The sequence below is a fragment of the Nematolebias whitei genome, chromosome 11 (assembly GCF_014905685.2).
Source record: "Nematolebias whitei isolate Nwh7 chromosome 11, NemWhi1, whole genome shotgun sequence".
Classification (NCBI taxonomy): Eukaryota; Metazoa; Chordata; class Actinopteri; order Cyprinodontiformes; family Rivulidae; genus Nematolebias; species Nematolebias whitei.
Genome location: NC_056508.1, coordinates 10502762 through 10522942, shown reverse-complemented (window position 1 = coordinate 10522942; position 20181 = coordinate 10502762). Strand labels below are relative to the sequence as shown.

The 20181-nt window shown below is 40.1% G+C and overlaps 1 protein-coding gene across 1 annotated transcript in view; it reads right to left on the bottom strand.

The window, feature by feature from the left end:
• Positions 1–20181, bottom strand: part of syt6a (synaptotagmin VIa) — a 483065-nt gene that overhangs the window by 35273 nt on the left and 427611 nt on the right. Inside the window, exons 4-5 of the mRNA XM_037683797.1 lie at positions 8942–9062; positions 3698–3869 (exon numbers count right to left, since the gene is read on the bottom strand). Coding sequence (XP_037539725.1) covers positions 3698–3869; positions 8942–9062 — 293 coding nt within the window. The remainder of the gene's footprint in view (positions 1–3697; positions 3870–8941; positions 9063–20181) is intronic.

The following is a 20181-nucleotide window of genomic DNA, read 5'->3' as shown; positions in this document are numbered from 1 at the left end:
GTGTGTATGTGTATACATGGTAGCAGCCATCTTGCAGTTTGACATGGCAAGTTGGCAACTCGGTTTTGAAAGGGAACCTTTCTTATGTCTAAATATTGACAGACACCAAAACAGAAGTCGGTACCTCACTTATTCTTCAAGGTATCATTCTCACAACATGCACAGACAGATGGACTGAAAGAGGGTTTTTCCAATTCTCTCTTTCTATTTTGGCTCAGCAGCAAGGGACAAAAACATAACATATTTGAAGTGGTGGAGACCAGGCTACAGAAAATTAAAAGCACATTTTATTTTAAATTCAACGTTATGTCGATGTGCTTTCCCCCATCACTTATTACATCATCAGTGTGGTTTATAAACCTGGATATTTGGACCTGTAGTGAACTAGACCTCCGACATCAATCTGTCTCTGAAGACCTTCAGGGGACAGGAACTGTTATTTCATTGATTTGAATCCAGAAATACAAATTATCTCATCAAGAGACTATTTAATTGTATCCTGAATAATCAATTGAAAGAACACTCTTCTTTTTATATTATCATTACTATTTTATAATATCTTGATAATCAAAAGTGTGTTTATTTCATACCATTTCTAATGCTGAAGTGAACCACTCATTTAAATCAACTGTGAAACAGTATTAATGATTTTTAAACCTCATTAGACTTCATCAATCATACAAGTTAAATGTCTATTTATGAAGTAAGTGTGCATTTTAGTCTTCTGTCTGAATGAGGAGTAGTGGATTTGAGGTCGAAAGTCAGAGAAAAGTTATGAGAACAAAGTGCCTTGTTTTTAAAACTCTCAGACAGTAAATAAGAACTGGCTGGCACCTGTTGTCTCTCACTTCTTCAAAATATTTTCCTGTCTGTACTAACCGTTCTTAAAAACATTTCTGCTGTCTGCTGACTCCTAATAACCCTCTGACATCACTAAAACTACACCCCTGCTGGTTGTTTCAACCAATCAGGAAGTACCAAGTGACAGGAAGTGGATACCCTTTAAAAATCAACACTTCTTGGAACTATTCAGTCTTCCGAGTCTTTCCAGTCTTCCTGGAACTTTCAGTTGTAGTGGACTAAGCCTACGTCGAAACCCAGTCTAAGGTCAAAACTCTTGACCTTAAGAACCTTGTGGGACAGGAACTGTCATTTCATGTATTTGAATACATAGATACAGGTTCACCCATCCTGAGACTTTCTTTCTTGAAGATTCAAGTGAAAAGAACACTCTCTTTTTATTATCATTACTATCTTACAAATGTTGATAATCAAAGTGTCTTAGTTCAAACCATTTTAGATGTTGCAGTGAACTAATCAATTTTATTAACTGAGTAATGATTTTTATTCTCATGTTAAAAGCTGTGCAGAGTTTATGCATTTTTCTGATTTCTGCTTTTGAATGAGCAAGTGTGTGCGTTTACAAGGTTACAGTCAAACGAAAAACAAGTTGTTATGTTAAAACTGTCATGTTTTAGAATCCTCTCAGACGTAAATAGAGATGTTTTGCACCTGTGTCTTAGGCACGCCAAAACAGAACCCTCTCGGTCTGTGAGAACATTTCTGAGCTGTCTCATAACAATTCTCGCTGTCTCTAACCCCTTACGTCACAAAAACACACCCCTTCTGGTCGTTTCTGACCAATGAAAAATCCCAAAAAGTGAACCGGGAAAGAGCCTTTAAAATGTCAGTACTTCCTGGTTTACACAGACTCACGGAGTTACAGAGTTGGAGAGTTGTCAGACTTCAAGAGTTCTGTGGGAGTTCTGTAAACTACACGAGAGCTAAAGTTCTGATGGAGTGCTGTTGGAGTTCCTGACATGACAACGAAGCTCTTCCGAGTTCCATGGGATTATAACATTTTCCACTGAGGTGAATGTGTGTCGAACAGAGCCTCGCCACTACTTCTGACGGGCAACAGCCATTCTAAGGAGACGCTGCACCGGTAGCGTTAACGGAACACCATATCTGCTGATTATCATCAGAGAGGTAATGGGTCAAGTTTCCTACCAAGCGTACCGAGGCGAGCTGGGCTTCTGATGGAGAGTGTCGGTTCTGGTAACATTCAATTTCCCTCAAACCCCATCCTTTACTCCCTCTAAACTTCTTTCCATCTTTAAACTTTCCTATGAAGTAGAAATTCTCCCAGATATTTAGAAATGTCTGTGTAAAGTGCTTATTCACATCCGTGTGGGTAAAAGATCATAGTTGTACAGTTTTATAAATGTCTGTGGTGCAGCAACGGTAAAATCATGGCCGTATGATTTTTCCTGATTGATTGCTTATGTTGTTATTTTCATAATTTGCCAAATTAATGTAAATGTTTGATGTTAAATTTGATTCTGTAAATAAATGACCGCATTCATTTTGATGGGTCAAATTTAAATGACGTCTCACGTTTGCATTTCCTTAAATTCAATGCACGTTTTATTCAGTCCAGAAAAATGAGGAATCCGCGTTAAATGATGAATACATCCCAGCATCTGTTCATCTACACAGTCGAAGATGAGACTCAGTCTGATGGCGAGTCATACAGGAACTTTCAGTTCTTACTGAAAGTCAACTAAGTAGCTGATGGATTTGAACATGTGCCAAGGGTCCGTCCATTCCAGCAGAGTCCCAGCTGTCTCACTGTGACTCACCCCGAGCATTAAATGCTCTCAACTTCGAAGGAAGCTTATTCTGTTGATCGGAGCATATTGAACTACTTCTAAAGATTCTCAGCCACCCTGACCGGAGATGCTGATAAGGTAGTGTGCCAATGGACCTCTGTTTCGGAGCTGATGTATCCTCTGCCAAGGTAACAAGTCGTTGCACGCCCTGAGTGTACCGCGGGCTGAGATAGTGTTGGAGGAAGGGTGCCATTTTCTGGTCAACACATGTTCCTTCATCCATCTAAACCTCCTCTTTAAATCTTTAAACATCTTTACTCCTTCTCTTTAAACTTAAATTTGCCAGTAAATCAAGCTAGGTGCCTTCAGAGATGAATCATTCTCCATCAGTAATCTTCTGTTGTCTTGTTTAGTAAATCTTGCTAAGTTTATTACTCAGAAACAGATCAGCCAATCAATGTGTACATGTTTGATGTTAAATTTTGATTCTGTTAAATAAATGGCCACATTTATTCTGATGGGTCAAAGATAAAATGGCATCTCATGTCACTAATTATACACTCCACTCCACAAGTTATCTTGGTCACATGGCAGAAATTTAACTCGAAAAAGAAAGAATCCGTTGTAATTAAACAATTAATATTCTTTGTGCTTGAACTAGCTTTAAGAATAAATAATTAAGTAGTGTAGCAACAGTTAAGCTGTCCCTGTCTCACTACAGGCCTGTATCCTCATGTGTGTTCTGTCATTTTGGTGCTCAGGTGTTAAAATACAGCTTTAGTACCCAATGATTTATGGATGAGAGAAGAGTTTAAAATGTGTTTGAGACCCCTGCAACAACTCTAAGTATCTTACAATGCCTCTTGGACTTATGTCAGGACATTTTGAGACATTTGTGAAACTCTTGGGAATGTCTTCTACCTACACACAAGTGACCAATTGTTGCTGTTCAGTGTGAAACTGGCTTGAGCTCCAGTACATACAGTCCAGGTTTATCTTTTTATACTGTTTTTACTTTTGCTTTAGGAAGCAAACCCACATTTTGTTGTACTTTGGTGCAATGACAATAAAGGTATTCTACATACAAATCATAGTCCATGACGGAAATGTGCAGGCTGACATGGTCCATGCTGTCTGGAGGGATGTCAAAGATGATGGCCTCATTGTAGGTAGGGTTCAGGGTGTTCTTTTTGATGCTCGTCTTCTTCTTTTTTAAACGTCTACCATCACAGATGAGCGATACTTTAACATAGGGATCTAATGGAGAGGAAGATCAAAGACACAAACAACAGAATGTCAAATTTAACTTGAGAAGTGTCATTTCCTGCAGAAATGTGGTGTGAATGCTTATTGCTGAAAGCTGCTGAAGAAACTGAAACTAGGCTGAAAAGGTTTCATCGTTAAACTGTTAATGGTATGTTACTTTGAACAGTTGACATTTGCGGAAAGCAGCAAAATAAAAGCGGAAAGCAGTAGAAAGAAGAAATTCATTCAACTTTTATTTATACAGGTTAATCCCATTGAGCCTCGGGGACTTCTTTATGTATTTTTTTTTTTTTTTTTGCTGATGGGGACTTGTTTATATTTTAACAAAAAGTGATGTATGAAAAAGGCTGAATGAAGCAGAAATGTAGCAGAAATTAGCATAACAAGCTGGAGTAGGCAGAGAGGCCGTATAGATTATAAAAAAAAATCTAAAATTGGCATAATGAAACAAATGAGCAGAAAAGTAGCTGGAAAAAAGATAAAAGAAAAAAATGAAATTAGCAGAAAAGGTTGAAATAAGCTGAAAAAGTTGAATTATTTAAAAGAATCACAAAAGGTAGAAAGTAGTTTAAAAACAAACTAAAAAGTAGCTGAAAAATGTGAAAATAAATGAATCTAGCAGAAAGAAGTTTAAAGGAGTGTGTCAGATATTATTGATTGATCTGATACATTACAGTATGTACAGTATTATACAATATTATTTTACTTCACTTCATAATTCCTTATTTAACACTGTGTTGTTATCTGAGTAGTATCTAAAAAGTTAAATCTGGTCCTCTGGACATTCAAAAAAACCCAAAACAAAGCAAAACAACAAAAAATGTAGAAAAGTTTTGTCTCTCGTCCGAGAGACTTCTTCAGTCTGAGGTGCTGTTTTCAGCTCAGTCTCTTAAATAGCACTGTCTCAGAGTGGATCAACCAGTTTTGCTGCTGACAACCAAAACCAGCTGATCACATGCTCAAGAAGGACCATCAACCTAACAATGGATCATTAGCACACTGATGGCTGTGTACTATTCACAGAGGGCTGAGTGATACTAGCAATCACAGCATTGTAAGAGGGGGACAATTGAACACGTAGGCCTCCACCCCTGTTTAATGATGGACGGTTTCTTTTCACAAAGATGGCCTCCTTTACTCCTCTCTCAAACCATAGTTCCTCTCTATCCAGGATGTGCACATCTTCATCCCTGAAAGAGTGACAGCTGGCCTGGAGATGAGTGTAGACCGCAGAGTCCTGGCCTGATGATGTTGATCTTCTGTGCTGGGCCATCCTTTTGGCCAGTGGCTGTTTTGTTTCCCCGATGTAAGACTGATCACAGCCCTCCTGACACTGAACAGCATACACAACATTACTCTGTTTGTGCCGGGGGACTGGATCTTTGGGATGAACCAGTCTTTGCCGTAATGTATTTTGGGGTTTAAAAGCCACTGGGACGTTATGTGTAGAAAATAAACGTCTCAGTTTCTCTGATACTCCCTCAACATATGGAATGACCACTGGTCTGGGTTCCTCCTGTTGAGGGAGTATCTGAAAGAAGTGAAAAAAAGCTCAAGTATTATTTTCCAAGATAGCCGCGCTCAGCCAAGCTACAGCTTCACAGGCTCTCGGTGAACTTGATCATTTTTTTGTTCCTGCTGTTTTTGTTTTAACTTATTTTTTGGACATCCACAGTATGGGTATGATCGCGACACACTTGTGGAGTTTTCTGTCTCGCCATTCTGCCATCGTGGTTCAGGTCTTCCAGCCTCAGGCTCAGGCCTGTCATGGCGGCTGTCCCCATGATCCTCCATCTGCCTGCATGGACCAAACTCTATGGACCCGTTCAGTTCCGTGGGGAAACCTTGGATGTTCTCTGTCTGCTTGACCCAGTTCTGGAGGACAGTCTGTGAGGCAGCTGCTGCGGTCATTGTTACCATCAAGATTCTGATGGAACCTGCTAACTAGACCACCCCACTAACCAAACCTCACTGCTAGCAATATCATGCTGCTAACGGGACCATGTTGCTAAGATAACCTCACTGTCATCAGAACCACTATGCCAATAGAACCATGTTGCTGCAGATTTATTTATTTTTCACTTTTGGCTCCTTGTTTCTGTATTTTTGTTGAATGCTTTGAATAAATCCCAGTTTATGTTAGTTTTGGGCTCCGAGCCTGACTCCGCTCACATTAAGCATGTAAATTATAGCTGAACAGAACCTATGAGAATCATGCTGCAGTTGTTCGGTGTATTATTTTGCACTATTAGTGACTAGATCTTAGATCTTTTAGCATATCGTTGGGCGTTCCTTTAGCATATATCGTTAGTTGATATCTGAGATCTCTATTTACAGTTTATTTTTACATTTTATACTGTTGCTATCGTTGGATGTAACTGGGGACCCTGTGTACACAATTTCGTTCCACTTAATGTATCACATGTGTAGAGGAATATGGGGTTGGATTTATATTGTAAATTATCAGTTATGAGTTAAGCTCATACGATATGCATTTATTATGCAAATAACCTCGTTGTGGGCACCACCTCTTTTTTTAGAGGAAAAATCAGTCTCTAATTCCCAAATTAAATGTAAACTGAAACGTGAATTCTTTTCTCGTGTTTAAAGGGCATCAAATCAGTTAATACACACAGATATGCCAAAATAATCACAAATTTAGTTGATTTTATGTATTTTATTACAAAAATAATAATCTGTGATATATATGTTGAAGATTATGCATAACAAACAAATTAATAACAAAATAGCTTTGCATCAAAGGTCTAGTTGGTTATTCAAATCAGTGAAACTTAAAAAAAGGCAGATTTTGGACTAGTTCTGTTTGTAGAGTAGTTGAAATTGTCTAAATGTGCTGTGGTGTGTATAAAGCAATATTATTGTGATGTATGATCACCAGAAAGGCGTTAAAGGTCTTTTGTCCTACCAGAATGAGATGGTCAGAATGCTCCAACAGATGCTTAAAAATGGTACCAGTCCAGATGTTCTGGTGACTGAGAGGCTGATTTTTCCTCAAAGTTCACCTGTCATCTTAGAGGGACGAGGGTCCATATGGGAGTCAGCTGGGATTTTTCCACTCTGCGGTGCGATGGCTCTGGTTCGGGCAGGTTCTCTCGTCCTGAGATGTTTGCAGAAAAGGCTGCTTCTCTTGTTCTCTTCCTCCCTAGGATATCTCACTAGGAGGAAGTTTTTCTCTGAAGTTTGCTCGAAGTTCAGTGCTTGAAGAAGAAGTGGTGAAGAAGAATGTGATGTAGAAGAAGTTGTAGAAGTAGAAGTGAAACTTAACTGTCTGTGTGTTACAGATTGACTTTGGTCCACCTCTCGGAAGAGGGGTGGTCCTAACTCTTTGTCATGTTCGATCAAATCGAATGTCCATTTTCTCTGTCCGCCTTTAAGTCACTCTTTTTAAAAGAGAAAAAAACATAAGACAAGTGATTATCTTAAAGAGAGATTACTTAAACAGACATTTTCATAAACAAACATTCAGTTCTGAAGCTTTTGAAATAACATGAAATGTTCATCAAAAGGTGTCGCTGTTCATCTCCTGAAAAGAAAATGTCATTTTAAACAAAGGGTTCTTTAAAATGTGTTATCTCAATGGGAACCCATCCTGGGAGTAATACTCCTTTTTTTTTTATAAAAGTTCATCTCAGCAGATGTTTCACTTCGAGGTCAGTTGAACCAAACTCATTAAACGACCTGTCCGTTTCATGGGAAATGGGTTCATATTGAAAGTGGTTAACGTTTTTTTTTCTATACATTCACATTCGTGTCAACTAAGAAGTTTGTGAGCTGAGTTGAACACCTGTAAAACAAAGTCTGTTTGTTCCCAAGGGAATAGATGCATCTTATTTTAAACATTTTAAAACACAAAACACATGAATTATGTTTGTTTAAGCTGAGGTGAACTGTTTCTGAGGTTGTGTTCTGTTTCTGAGGTGGTGTTCCCCTACACATGGTTTGCAAATGACAAATAAAAAACCTTGAACCCATGAATCCTTGAAAAGCTGAAATGAGCAGTAAAAGGATGTAAAAAGCACAAAGACAGAAAAACAAGGCTGAAAAAGCTCAATATTTCAAAAAGTTAAAATTGTACAAACGCCAAAAGTCACAGCATGAATGTCCTGAATGATCTGAACGTTTTGATACATGAATATTTGAGCTACCACAATAACTGTGGAATATGTTATATGCCGAAGCCATACAGGGAAAAAAAAAAAAAGGATCTCAGTGTGAATGCTTTATAAACAATCACAAAATAAAAATCTTCTTGTTAGAGCTTCGGTGTTTTATTTTAGCAAAAAAAAAAAGTGTTTTCTCTTTCATGTTTGATGTTTTTTAAAGCCGGAGAACCTGGCATCGGTAATGTGTATGAAAGTGAGTCATTGCCTTGCATAAACAAAGAGGATGGGAGGCCAAATATAGCTGCTAAATAGCATGAATGAGAAAAGATTCCTGTATGCTGATTTCAGTCTTTATTTGTCTAAGATTAATCACTGTGTACAATCCATTATCCAAAGCTTAAGTTAGATGTAAGCTGCGCTAAATCTTTTAAGAACCCGATATGGTTGAAGGCACAACACGATAGATTTAGGTTTAAATGCTCAGACTGAAATAATGGCAGACAGCTAAAGCCCTGAAAACTCAGGGCTCAGATTGTGTCACGTCAAGTTTGTGAAATGTCATTAGCTGTGGAAGGAAAGGCAAAAATAAAAAACACATTCATTCTAAGTTACACCTGAACCTTGGCATTTTATGTGCCATAAATGCCACATTTTACAAGTGATATCCCAATTTTAGGACCAGGATTTAATAGAAAGTAGAGTGGTAGTCCAATAAAACAACAGACCACCCAAGACTATTTGCTGACAAAGTTTTAATTTCAGAAGTGCAAGACGTAATAATATCTGCTGAAATAAACATAATTCAACCTCACAGAGTCATTTCATTTAGGTTGTTTTCTATGACGTATCTGAATGGATATTCCAAAGGTCATTCATTTTGATTCACTGCAAAGGAGTCATAAACAAACAAACAAACATATAAAAAATCCACAAACCCACCTGAGTATCCAGTGATGTCCATGGCCTTGAGGTTCCTGCACTTAATGACAGTGAGTGTGAGTCGGCCTGCGGTGGGCAAGTAGCAGAGAGAGAACATGATCTCCCCAAGGTCAACACTTTCCTGATTGAGCACAAACAGAAAGAAAATAATATGTAGTGTGCGTTTTGTTTGAAATAAACAATAACAATCTAAAAAAATTTTCATTCAACCTTTATTTATTTTTGGGTGTAATCATTGATGAACAGCTAACATGGAAAAATCACATAAATTCTTTATGAACAAAAATATCTAAATCTATTGCAGTACTATACAAAGTCAGGGAATTATTAAATGATAAAGCTCTGTACATGTTGTATAACACAATCATTGTTCCACATTTAATCTATTGCATTGATGTTTGGGGGAAAGCATGTAAAACATTTACAAAACCTATTTTTATTTTACAGAAAAGAGCTGTAAGAATTATCAACAGAAAGCATTACAGTCACCCATCAAGCACATTATTTTATTAACTGAAGTTATTGAAGTTCCATGACTTGGTAGATTATAGTATTTTATTAGTTATGTATAGGGCTCAAAATAACACATTACCATTAAATATCCAAAGAAATTTTGTTAAAAGACAAAGTTGTTACAATCTTAAGGGGATAGAGATATTTGTCAAACTAAAATTCAGAACTAGTCTGAAGGGAAGGTCTACCTCAATCCAAGGAATTGGATTGTGGAATGGTCTAGAGAGTGATGTGAAAAATGCCAAGTCAATGTGTACATTTAAGAAAAAGATCAAAGCTGAATTGTTAAAAAAAGTATATATGAAGTAGCTTAGTGTGTTTTTTTTGTATTAGAATTAGAAAAATTAAAAAGTTATTCATTTTGTTCTGTTACTTGAAAATTATTATGATTGAAATAATTGTTTGAAAAAAGGGGCAGATATAATAAGATATTTCTTCTTTCTGCTGCCTTTCATTTTAAATCTTTTGTATCTTTTTATATTGTTATGGAATTGTTTTGTACTTTTTAAAATGAATAAACATTATACCATACCATACCATACCATTTATACAGGTAAGTCTCACTAAGTCACGAGGACTCATTTACAAGAGAGACTTGTTTCGCATGTTATAGAAGAGGACATTTTATTCTAATGCGTGACATTTTTAGCAACTAACGAGGTATGAATGAAGCAGTAAACCAGAAGTTTACCCTCACTTAACTACTGGACTAACATTATCACACAGAGAGAAATGAGTTAGGACTGAGTCAGTAAAACGTTATCAAAAACATCCAGTGTCCCAAAAAAATTTACATATTTACTGTACAGTGATCAGGCTGTTACCTCAGTTATTGCATTATTTAATTGAGTTAAGCCCTATTCGCATGGGATTCGTTTTACCTAGAAACCACATGTAATAAATAAATTACTCCCCAACATCTGCTTTTTATGTGGCGCCTTCGCACGGGATAACCAAAGCCTGAGATTTAGCTGAAATTTACGGACATCTTCCGGATATGATGTGAAGAGGTAAACAAGTCACGTTAAGCTCAGAAGGACAACTGGCCGCACAGGTCTGCTGACCCGCCGGTTAAAATGGACTTGCGACCTGTCCAGAGTGTACCTCAACTCTTGCACAGTGACGACTGGACATGGGCACCTGCGACCCCCGCTACCCGAAAAGGAAGAAGCCATATATATATATATAGGTAAATATAATGGATGGATAGATAGAAAAACAAATAATCACGTCATTACGTATCGGATTGCACGCATTTCTGTCCAAAATCACAGAGATGCCTATTCGCATTGGATTAGTATTATCACAGGACCTCGGAGTTCAGCAAAATATAGTAGGTAAATTGCAGGGGAATTTTTATTTTACAAATTACTGGCATGGCCGATTTGCATGGGATTAACAACACAGACAATCTCAGTAATTATTACAAATAGCGTGTGGTCCTGCTGGATATTTCTTATCTAGACTGGTCCTATGGTTTTGATCTGCTCAGAGATGGGATTATAATAAAATTATGAACCGGTTCTGACTGGGTTAAACTGGGCCAGCAACTCTAAAAAGAGTCTCCCTGGGATTTCAATATCAGTCAAGGAATAGAGGTTAATCTGCTTGCCACATCACGTAGAAAGGCTTTTTGAAGCACCGTCTCATATTTCCTAACACGTCAGAACCACATAAGATCCATTGAGATCACACTTAGTCACGCCCCCTCATACACTGACAGGTTGAGCTCCCCTTCTGCGAAGGAGCAGTCTAGGAGCCTACAAATGAGTAATGACACGGGACATCGGGGCTTTTCCGGGACCAGAGAGTCCAGCGCTGTAAATTGTAACTTTTTCCTGCCTTGATTTTAATATAATTGATAAAGCTGAATTGATGTTCCCTTGATTTATTGATAATGAGAGTTGCCACTTCTGAGGGAGATTCGAGCAGTGGGAAAAGACATGGGCTGGAGGGGGTTTCCGGGTCCGGTGGCCAGCAGCCAGCTCCCGTCTTTAACAGTCCCTAGGTAAGTCTAATCCCATGCGAATAGGGCTTAAGAGAACGTTGCCATCATAACTAAAATGAACATTATGCAGAAAATTTTTGAAAATCACAAAACTTCAGCTGCGTGTTATATAAAAGACAATAAACTTGTAAATGGTAAATGAACTGTACTTATATAGCAGTATAACAGTAACCTTCTCACACCTTTCGTTGATTGTATTGCCAACATTAAACAGTGGCTTCATCTTAATTTTTTGTTTTTAAACGAAGGAAAGACAGAATGCATTTTCTTTGGTGATGATGCTCCCTGTAACTTTGGTGCTCTGACATCCAAGTTCAGATCCACAGTTAAAAACTTGGGAGTGACATTTGATAAGTACTTAAATTTTGATAAACAAATATCCTCTGTAGTCAAGGCCTGTTTTTATTAGTTACGTCTTTTATCCAAAGTTAAGCCTTTTTTAAATTGTTCTGACTTGGAAAAGGCCATCCATGCTTTTGTAGTGAACTAAGCCTCAGGTCAAAAACCTGACCCTGAGGGCCTTCCTGGAACAGGAACTGTTATTTCATTGATTTGAGTCCAGAAACACAAATTAAGCTCATCCAGAGACTTTCTGAGTGTGTCCTGCACTGGTCAATTGAAAGAACACTCTCTTTTCATTATCATTACTATTTTACAATATCTTGATAATCAAAGTGTGTTTAGTTCAAATCATTTTTAAATGTTGAAGTGAACTACTCATTTTAAATCAACTGTGAAACAGTATAAATGATTTTTAATCCTCATTCAAAGTAGAAATCAAGTTAAAATGCCTGTACAAAGTAATTATGCATTTTGATCTTCTGTCTGAAATTAGAAGGAGTGATGTGGGTCAAAAGTCGGAGACAGTCGCCAACAAGTTTATTGGAACGAACTGTCATGTTCTTAAAACCTCTCAGATATAAACAGAGGAGCTGGCACCTGCTTTCTGTCATTTCGCCATAACATTTCTGTTTGTTCCTAAAACATCTTCGCTGTTTTTCTGACTTGTAGTAACCTCTTACGTCACTAAAACCACACCCCTGTTGGTTCTTTCAACCAATCAGGATTTCCCAAAAACGGGACCGAACTCTTTAAAAAGTCGACACTTCCTAGTTCTAGTCAGTTCAAAGTTCTGAGACATGAACCAAAGTTCTGAGAGCAGAACCGAACGGAAGTTCTGAAGTGCTGGAGTTAGTTGGGAGTTCTTTCGAGTCTCGTGGGGATTATGGAATCTTCCACATCTGAGTGGAACTCTGACGGGCTCACAGCTCATGTGAGTCCACCCGGGAGGTGAGCGTGCTGTTGAACGAAGTACCGTCACTACTCCGGACGGTTCTCTGCTATCCTACGGAGACGCTGAAATGGTAACGCTGAAAGAGAACTCTACACCGAAGCTGAGATATCTTCTGCAAAGGTACAGAGTCGATTTCTACTACCGAAGTGTACCGAGGTAGAGCTGGGTTCGAATGGAGGGTGTCGTTCTTCGTCAACACATTTTCCCTCACACATCTTTTCTCTCCATTTAAACTTCATTTTCCCATCTTTAAAACTCTTCTATCTGCCAGTAATTAATCCAGATATTTTCAGAAATGTCAGTTGTATTTCAGTTGCAAGTAAGAAATCATGGCCGTATGATTTCTCATTGTAAAGCTCATTAATTAAGCTGTGTTAATTTGTAATCATTCTGTCAATTAATGTAAATGTGTGATGTATTTTAAATCGTTTTTAATTAAACGGCTCACTGTTGTTGGTGAGTCAGAAATTTAAACACGTTTCCGTCCACATTTAATCATTCAAGGCACGATAGTACTCAGTCCAGAAAAATGAAAGAATCCGTTTAAATTATGGATAATATCAGACAGGTATCATTCATTACACTTTTATAACTTTAAGGCTCGACTACTACAATTCCCTATATGCAGGAATCTCCCAATCCTCCATTAGACACCTGCAATTGGACCAAAATGCTGCAGCTCGACTTTTAACCAACAACTCCAGACGTGAGCACATCACCCCTGTTTTATTTTCTCTCCACTGGCTTCCAGTCGATTTTAGAATTAAATTTAAAATTTTATTATTCACTTTTAAAGCTCTCAATGGTCTTGCCCCACTATATTTGTCTAATCTTGTAGCTGTCCGTGAATATAGGAGAACACTGAGATCTTCTAATACATTTCTACTCTCTGTGTCACGGTCAGCGGCCCCCGCTGCCCCCCCCCATCTGCCTAAGCCTCTGCCTTCTCCTTCAAGCTGCAACCAGGAACCAACATTAATATCTTCAAACAATCATCCCACAAACTAAATCATTTCCTTCCTTTTCAAGGTGCTTTGATCCCTGCCTCATGTATAGTGGTGTTCTCATTGTGCTTTGTAAATGTGTCACTTTAATTACATTCTGAGTTCTGTTTGACAGGTTCTGTCTCTGTCTGCTCTTTATATTTTTGTTGTTCTGCTCTGTGTGTGATTTTCTGTTTATCTGATTCTGTTATTTTCCACTCACTCCTCAGTCTGCCTCTCCACTCAGTCTTTATCATTCACACCTGTTCCTCATCTGCCACCTGCCCAGGTGCTCTCATTACTCACTCTCCCTCTGTTATATAAAAAGCCTTTCTCTCCTTCACTCCTTGTCCGGTGATTGTTCTGTGTTTACAGACATCTCAGTCCTCTTCTGTCTTGTCTGTTTCTTGTCCACCTGATTATCTGCTCTGCCTTGTTTCTGATCATATCTGCCCAAGTAAGTTTTGCTGCACCGACAGCCTTTTGTTTTGTTGTTAAAAAATAAATTGTTTTTGTTTTTGAACTCCTGCCTCGCTCGCCTCTCTGCAATTGGGTTCCAACACTGAGGATCGTGACACTCTGTCCCAAAATCCAACTACAAACGATGGGGTGACCGGGCCTTTTCGGTTGTCGCACCCAGACTCTGGAACCAGCTACCTCAGGACTTGCGCACCATCACTGACATGGAGCATTTTAAATCTAATCTTAAAACCTTTTTACTCAGGCAGGCTTTTAATACCTAGTAGGTCTTTGACAATTTTGTTATGTTTTAATTGTAATTGTTTTTGTTTTTAACTGACTGATTTTTTTATTCTTGTTTGTTTTTTAACTTCTGTACTGTGCAGAACTTTGTGCACCTTTTGGTTGCTGGAAAGGGCTCTATAAATAAAGTTTGATTGATTGATAGCGCCTTTCTATCTTATTTCAAGATACTCAAAGTGCTTTACACTACAATCTGTGTCCTCATTTACCCATCCACACAGCACTCTACTAGATCTCTACAAAGCTAATTGAACAAATCATTCTAAAGAGACTAATCAGAGCTTTATCACATTCAAACACTGATGGGACACACATCGGAGGCTATGACGGGTTCAGTGTCTTGCCCAGGGACACTTCGGCATGTGACTGCTGGTGGATTCGAACCCCCAACTCTCGCATTGGAGGATGACTGCTCTAACCACTCAGCCACAGCCGCCCCTTGTAAAATATATCAAACTGTAAGTTCACTGACGTTCAAAATTCTTTCACCCATTTAAGGTTTTCGATGTTTCTCCTGTGAAGTTTGTGTAAGGGTCCCACTGCCTGCAGCCTGCCTTGCTGATGGCCGCTGATTACCAACACCTGGCAGCCATCAGCCTGATGAGCCTCTCCATCTACTTAAGGCTGCAGTCCGGTGTGATTCAACGCTGGAGCATATCACCTCTCATGGTATAGTACTGTTGAGCTAGAAATGTCTAGGTGAAAAGAATTTGTTCACCTTTTGCTCTTTCTTCCAGTTTCCTGGTTTCTTCGTGTTTTTGGATTCTCCTCGTGGCCTGACCTGGATCCCTCGGCCTGTCAGGTATCCCTCGTGTCTCTTTGCCTCCAGTTGCCAGCCTTCCTCGTTTCCTTTTGGACCCCTGTTGGATTTCCCTCTTCTGCTCACTCCTTGGACTGAAGGACCAGCTCACCTCCTTCGGGTTTGGACTGTAAGGACAAGACGCTCTTTAATCTAACCACTCTGGTCTCCCCGTTGGACAAACAATAACCTGTCGTCCCTCTTTCCAGGAGCCGCTGAGAAGCAGCGTGTGGACTTTAATTATATCACTGTAAAAAATAAACACTGTTCTTTTGTACTTCCCCTGTGTCTGCCTCGTTCTGGGTCTCATAACATCTGGGTTCCCCACGCAACCTTAACAGAAAGGCTCCAGCCACAAAAGACCCAGAATGAGACCAAGAACGAGCAGACACTCCCCGGTTCCGCGGAGGAGCGGATCGACGGGTTGGACAAAGTTCTTCATCAGGTGCTGACTCACCAGACAACGGTCCAGTCCAACCTTCAGGAGCTCGGAGGGGAGGTATGATTTATTCCATTAAACGTCAGCTGCAAGCTTCTGCCTCCTCAGCTCCAGTCGTTCCGCCAGCCCCCGTGGCTCTTGGTCTCACTCCTCCTGTTCAACAAATATTCGTTAAACTATCTGAGTTCTTCACCGGAGACCCCGACCAATGTGGCGGCTTCTTGCTCCAGTGCCGACTCGCCTTCGAGGGGGCTCCCTCCCAATTCTCGTCGGACACGGCCAAAATCACCTTCTTCGTAAGCCAACTCAAAGGTAACGCTCTCCAATGGGCTCACTCGTTCCTCTTGGGTCATGATAACCCCCCTGCTTCCTATGAACTTTTCCTTCGAGAGTTTCGCAGGATTTTTGACCGTCCCCTGCAGACATCAAATGCTGCCAAGCAGTTGTTGAATTTACGACAGGGCCGTCGTAATGCCTCGGAGTTTGCTCTGGAGTTTCGGATCCTTGCTGCCCAAACAGGATGGGACGAGTCCGCCCTCCAAGGTATTTTCCTTAACGCTCTGTCTGATTTTCTCAAAGACCAGCTGGCCACGCGAGATGAACCCGAAACTTTCAACAAACTGATAGACCTTGCCATCTCAATCGATGACCGTTTCCGGGAGAGAAGGAGAGAGGCAAACTACAATTCCCATCGACCCTCGACTTCCGGGTTTCCGACTCCTCCAGGTGAGCCCAAGTCTGCACCTCAGCACTACGTATCCCATAATCCTCCCACTTCCGGGTTTACGACCCTTCGCCATGAGTCCGCTTCACCAAAACAATCCCCTGTGAACTACAACTCCCAGTCTTCCATGCTTCCTGGTCACAGCCAATCGTCTTCTTTTCCCTCACGGGATCGCTCCCCCGAGCCTATGCAGGTGGGGCGCGCACGGCTGACTCCTACAGAGAGACAGCGGTGTGTATCTGCCCGTCTCTGCATTTATTGTGGTAATCCCGGTCATTTTCTGCCCCACTGTCCGTTTCGGGGAAACGAGAACTTCCACCAGTAAAGCGGGAGTTAATGGTGGGAACGTCTGCGTTAACCTCCCCATTCAAACTATTACTTCCCATGGTCATTCAGACACATAATCGTCACTTTTCGTTTTCAGCTCTCATCGATTCGGGTGCTGAACAGAACTTGATCAGCGCTGACTTAGTTAAAGAAAATTCATTACCTACTCGCGAGATCCCTTCGATTTCTGTCTCTGGCTTAACCGGAGACACTCTGACCCGTATTAAATTAAAGACTACCAAGTTACATGTTATTATTTCAGGAAATCATCATGAGATGACTGATTTCTTTATATTTAATTCTCGTACCCCCCCAAGTAATTTTAGGTTTCCCCTGGCTTCGAAATCACAATCCAGTAATTAACTGGGAGCGCGGCTGCGTTGATAAATGGAGCGACAAGTGTCTCAGCAACTGTCTTCCCTCTGCCATTAAAGAGTTCCCTCGGAACGCACCTCCTCTAGAGGAGATCGACCTCACCTCGGTTCCTGCTGAATATTGCGACCTGGCGGCTGATTTCAGCAAGCAGCGCGCTTTGTCTCTTCCTCCTCACCGTCCCTATGACTGCTCGATTGACTTGTTACCTGGCGCCCCCTTGCCGTCAAGTAGACTTTACAACCTTTCTGGTCCTGAAAGAGAATCTATGTCCAATTATATTAATGAGTCTCTTGCCTCTGGCATTATTAGACCTTCGACCTCCCCTGTGGGAGCTGGCTTTTTCTTTGTTTCCAAAAAAGATAAATCACTCCGGCCATGTATTGACTATCGCGGTTTGAACAATATAACTATTAAAAATAAATATCCTCTTCCTCTCATTGATTCTTTACAAGAACAATTACAGTCGGCCTCTTGTCTTTCCAAACTCGATTTGCGAAACGCGTACCACCTCGTCCATATTAAAGAAGGCAATGAGTGGAAGACAGCTTTTCGCACCCCCTTGGGCCATTTCGAGTACTTAGTTATGCCTTTTGGGTTGACCAATGCCCCCGCTGTTTTTCAGGTGCTCGTTAATGATGTTTTGCGCGATTTCATTGGTAATTTTGTGTTTGTATACCTTGATGACATCTTTATTTATTCCCGCGACCCCACTCAACACACGGCCCACGTTCGCACGGTCCTCCAGAGGCTGCTGGAGAACCAGTTATTTGTCAAAGCAGAGAAGTGTGAGTTTAACACCTCCACTGTCTCGTTTCTTGGTTTCATTTTTGAGGGAGGTTGTTGCCGAACCGATCCCGAAATGAATGAAAAGAAGTATGCTAACGGAAGTTAGCTTGACTAGAAAAGGAAGACGACAGGTGGAAGCTAACGGCAACACGGAGAAGATACCACGGATAAAGTTATACCCTCAAGTTGAGCTTCAGTCGATGGGGGAACAAGGACAGAAAGCAGCAGAACCATGTGAGTCAGCTCTGAGCAGACAGAGCAGCATCCAGTCGCACGAACCTTAAACCGTCAAACACCGGCTCCGAACGGCTGCTGCTGATCTGATGTTATGAGCCGTGAAGCCTTGGAGCCACGCCAAGCAAGATCAGAGAGAAGATATTCCCAGATGTCAACACCTTGTAGAAGATCCGAGGGTCACGTTCATTTCCTGTTTCCTAAAGCATTTAAGATGCTGTAGGTGTTGCCAAGAGGGACTCCACAAAGTGGGAATGGGTCTGCCTGTGGACTCACCTGCACACGTAGGACCAGCTGACAACCATGGAAACTGACAGGGTGGACAGGAGTTTAGCCGTCAGCTGTAAACCTTCACGTCCAACCAGACCCATATGTTTGAAAAGACATTAGAGACAGCAGCTGTTGCTCGTCGTGCTGGACATCGCCTGCGTGTTTGCGGAGTGAAAGTGGAGTAGCAGCAGGACAGACCCAGTCCGGCAGAGACCCAAACTGGCAGCAGCTCCAGAACCGCGTTGTCAGAGACGCCACCGCCCTACCAGCTTCAACGCCGTGGAGCTAACCACAACGACACGCCGAAGAGCGCACCGAGGAACGGCTGCTACCAGGCCCGTTTGGGTGAGCCATGCAGAGGCGCAGCGGGCAGGGGAAAGGGTCGGACCCAGTGGAGGTGAACTATGAAAATATGGAGGAAATCAAGAAATCTCTGAATTTCATGAGTGCAGAACTGACAGAGCTAGCTTCACGACAAGAACTTTTGATCAGTCTTGTCGAGGAAGTGAAGCAACTGAAAATTGCACTAAGAGAAAGAGATAAAAAAATATCAGAACTTGAGAGAAAAGTAGATGATCTGGAACAATATACACGACGGGATGACTTAATAATTACTGGACTTCATGTAAAACCCAGAACCTTTGCTCAAGCAGTGACGAGTGGGGACAATACAGAAGATGCTCCTCAGGAACAATTGCTCACACTGGAGCAACAGGTAGTGACTTTTTTGGAAAGGAAAGATATTGACATTAATCCTGAGGACATTTCAACTTGTCACACCTTGCCAACCAAGTCAGATAAAAATAAACCGCCCTTTGTTGTTAGATTCATTAGTAGAAAAGCGAGAAATAATCTATTGGTGCAAGCAAAGAAATTAAAGGGTGCTAATGTCTACATAAATGAACATCTAACAAAAAAAAAAATGGAAACATCGCCCGTGAGGCGAGGTTGTTAAGGAAACAGAAAAAAATTGTAACAACTTGGACAAAAAATGGAAATATCTGGATTAGAGCAAATGAAGGGTCACAGGCTAAAATGATAAACGGAGTGAAGGATCTGGAAGGATTTAGATGAATTTAAGACAAATTACAACAATTTGGTAAATAAGAAGTTAAATTAATATAGATGAAGACGAATACAGACAGATTATAGATGAAGACGAATACAGACATTAAGACATGAATACATATGAAGACTTCGAACTTAAAATATATGAGATAGATGATCAGCTTTATTCAAATTTTTTTCCTGTAATTAAAGATTGTAAATATTATAATGAAGAGAAATTTAATAATATTATAAAGACAAAATATGACCTCTCCATTATTCATATTAATAGCAGAAGTTTAAATGCAAATTTATCAAAAATAACAGATTACTTAAAACAGTTAAACAGCACTTTTAGTATAATATCAGTCTCAGAAACATGGCTGAACGATGAAAGTATAAATAATGTTAACATTGAAGGGTATGAACTTTATTATATGAACAGAAAAAATAAACGAGGTGGTGGAGTAGCTATATTTATAAATAAGGAAATAAAATGCAAAAAAAAAGACAAAATGTCAGTAACAATTGAAAATCTTATGGAAATAATTACAATTGAAATAATAAATAAGAATTCTAAAAATATAATTATAAGCTGTGCATATCGATCACCTGAGTCAAATCTAGAGCTCTTCAATGATCAAATCGTGGAGCTGTTGGAAGGGAGTTCAAATAAAAC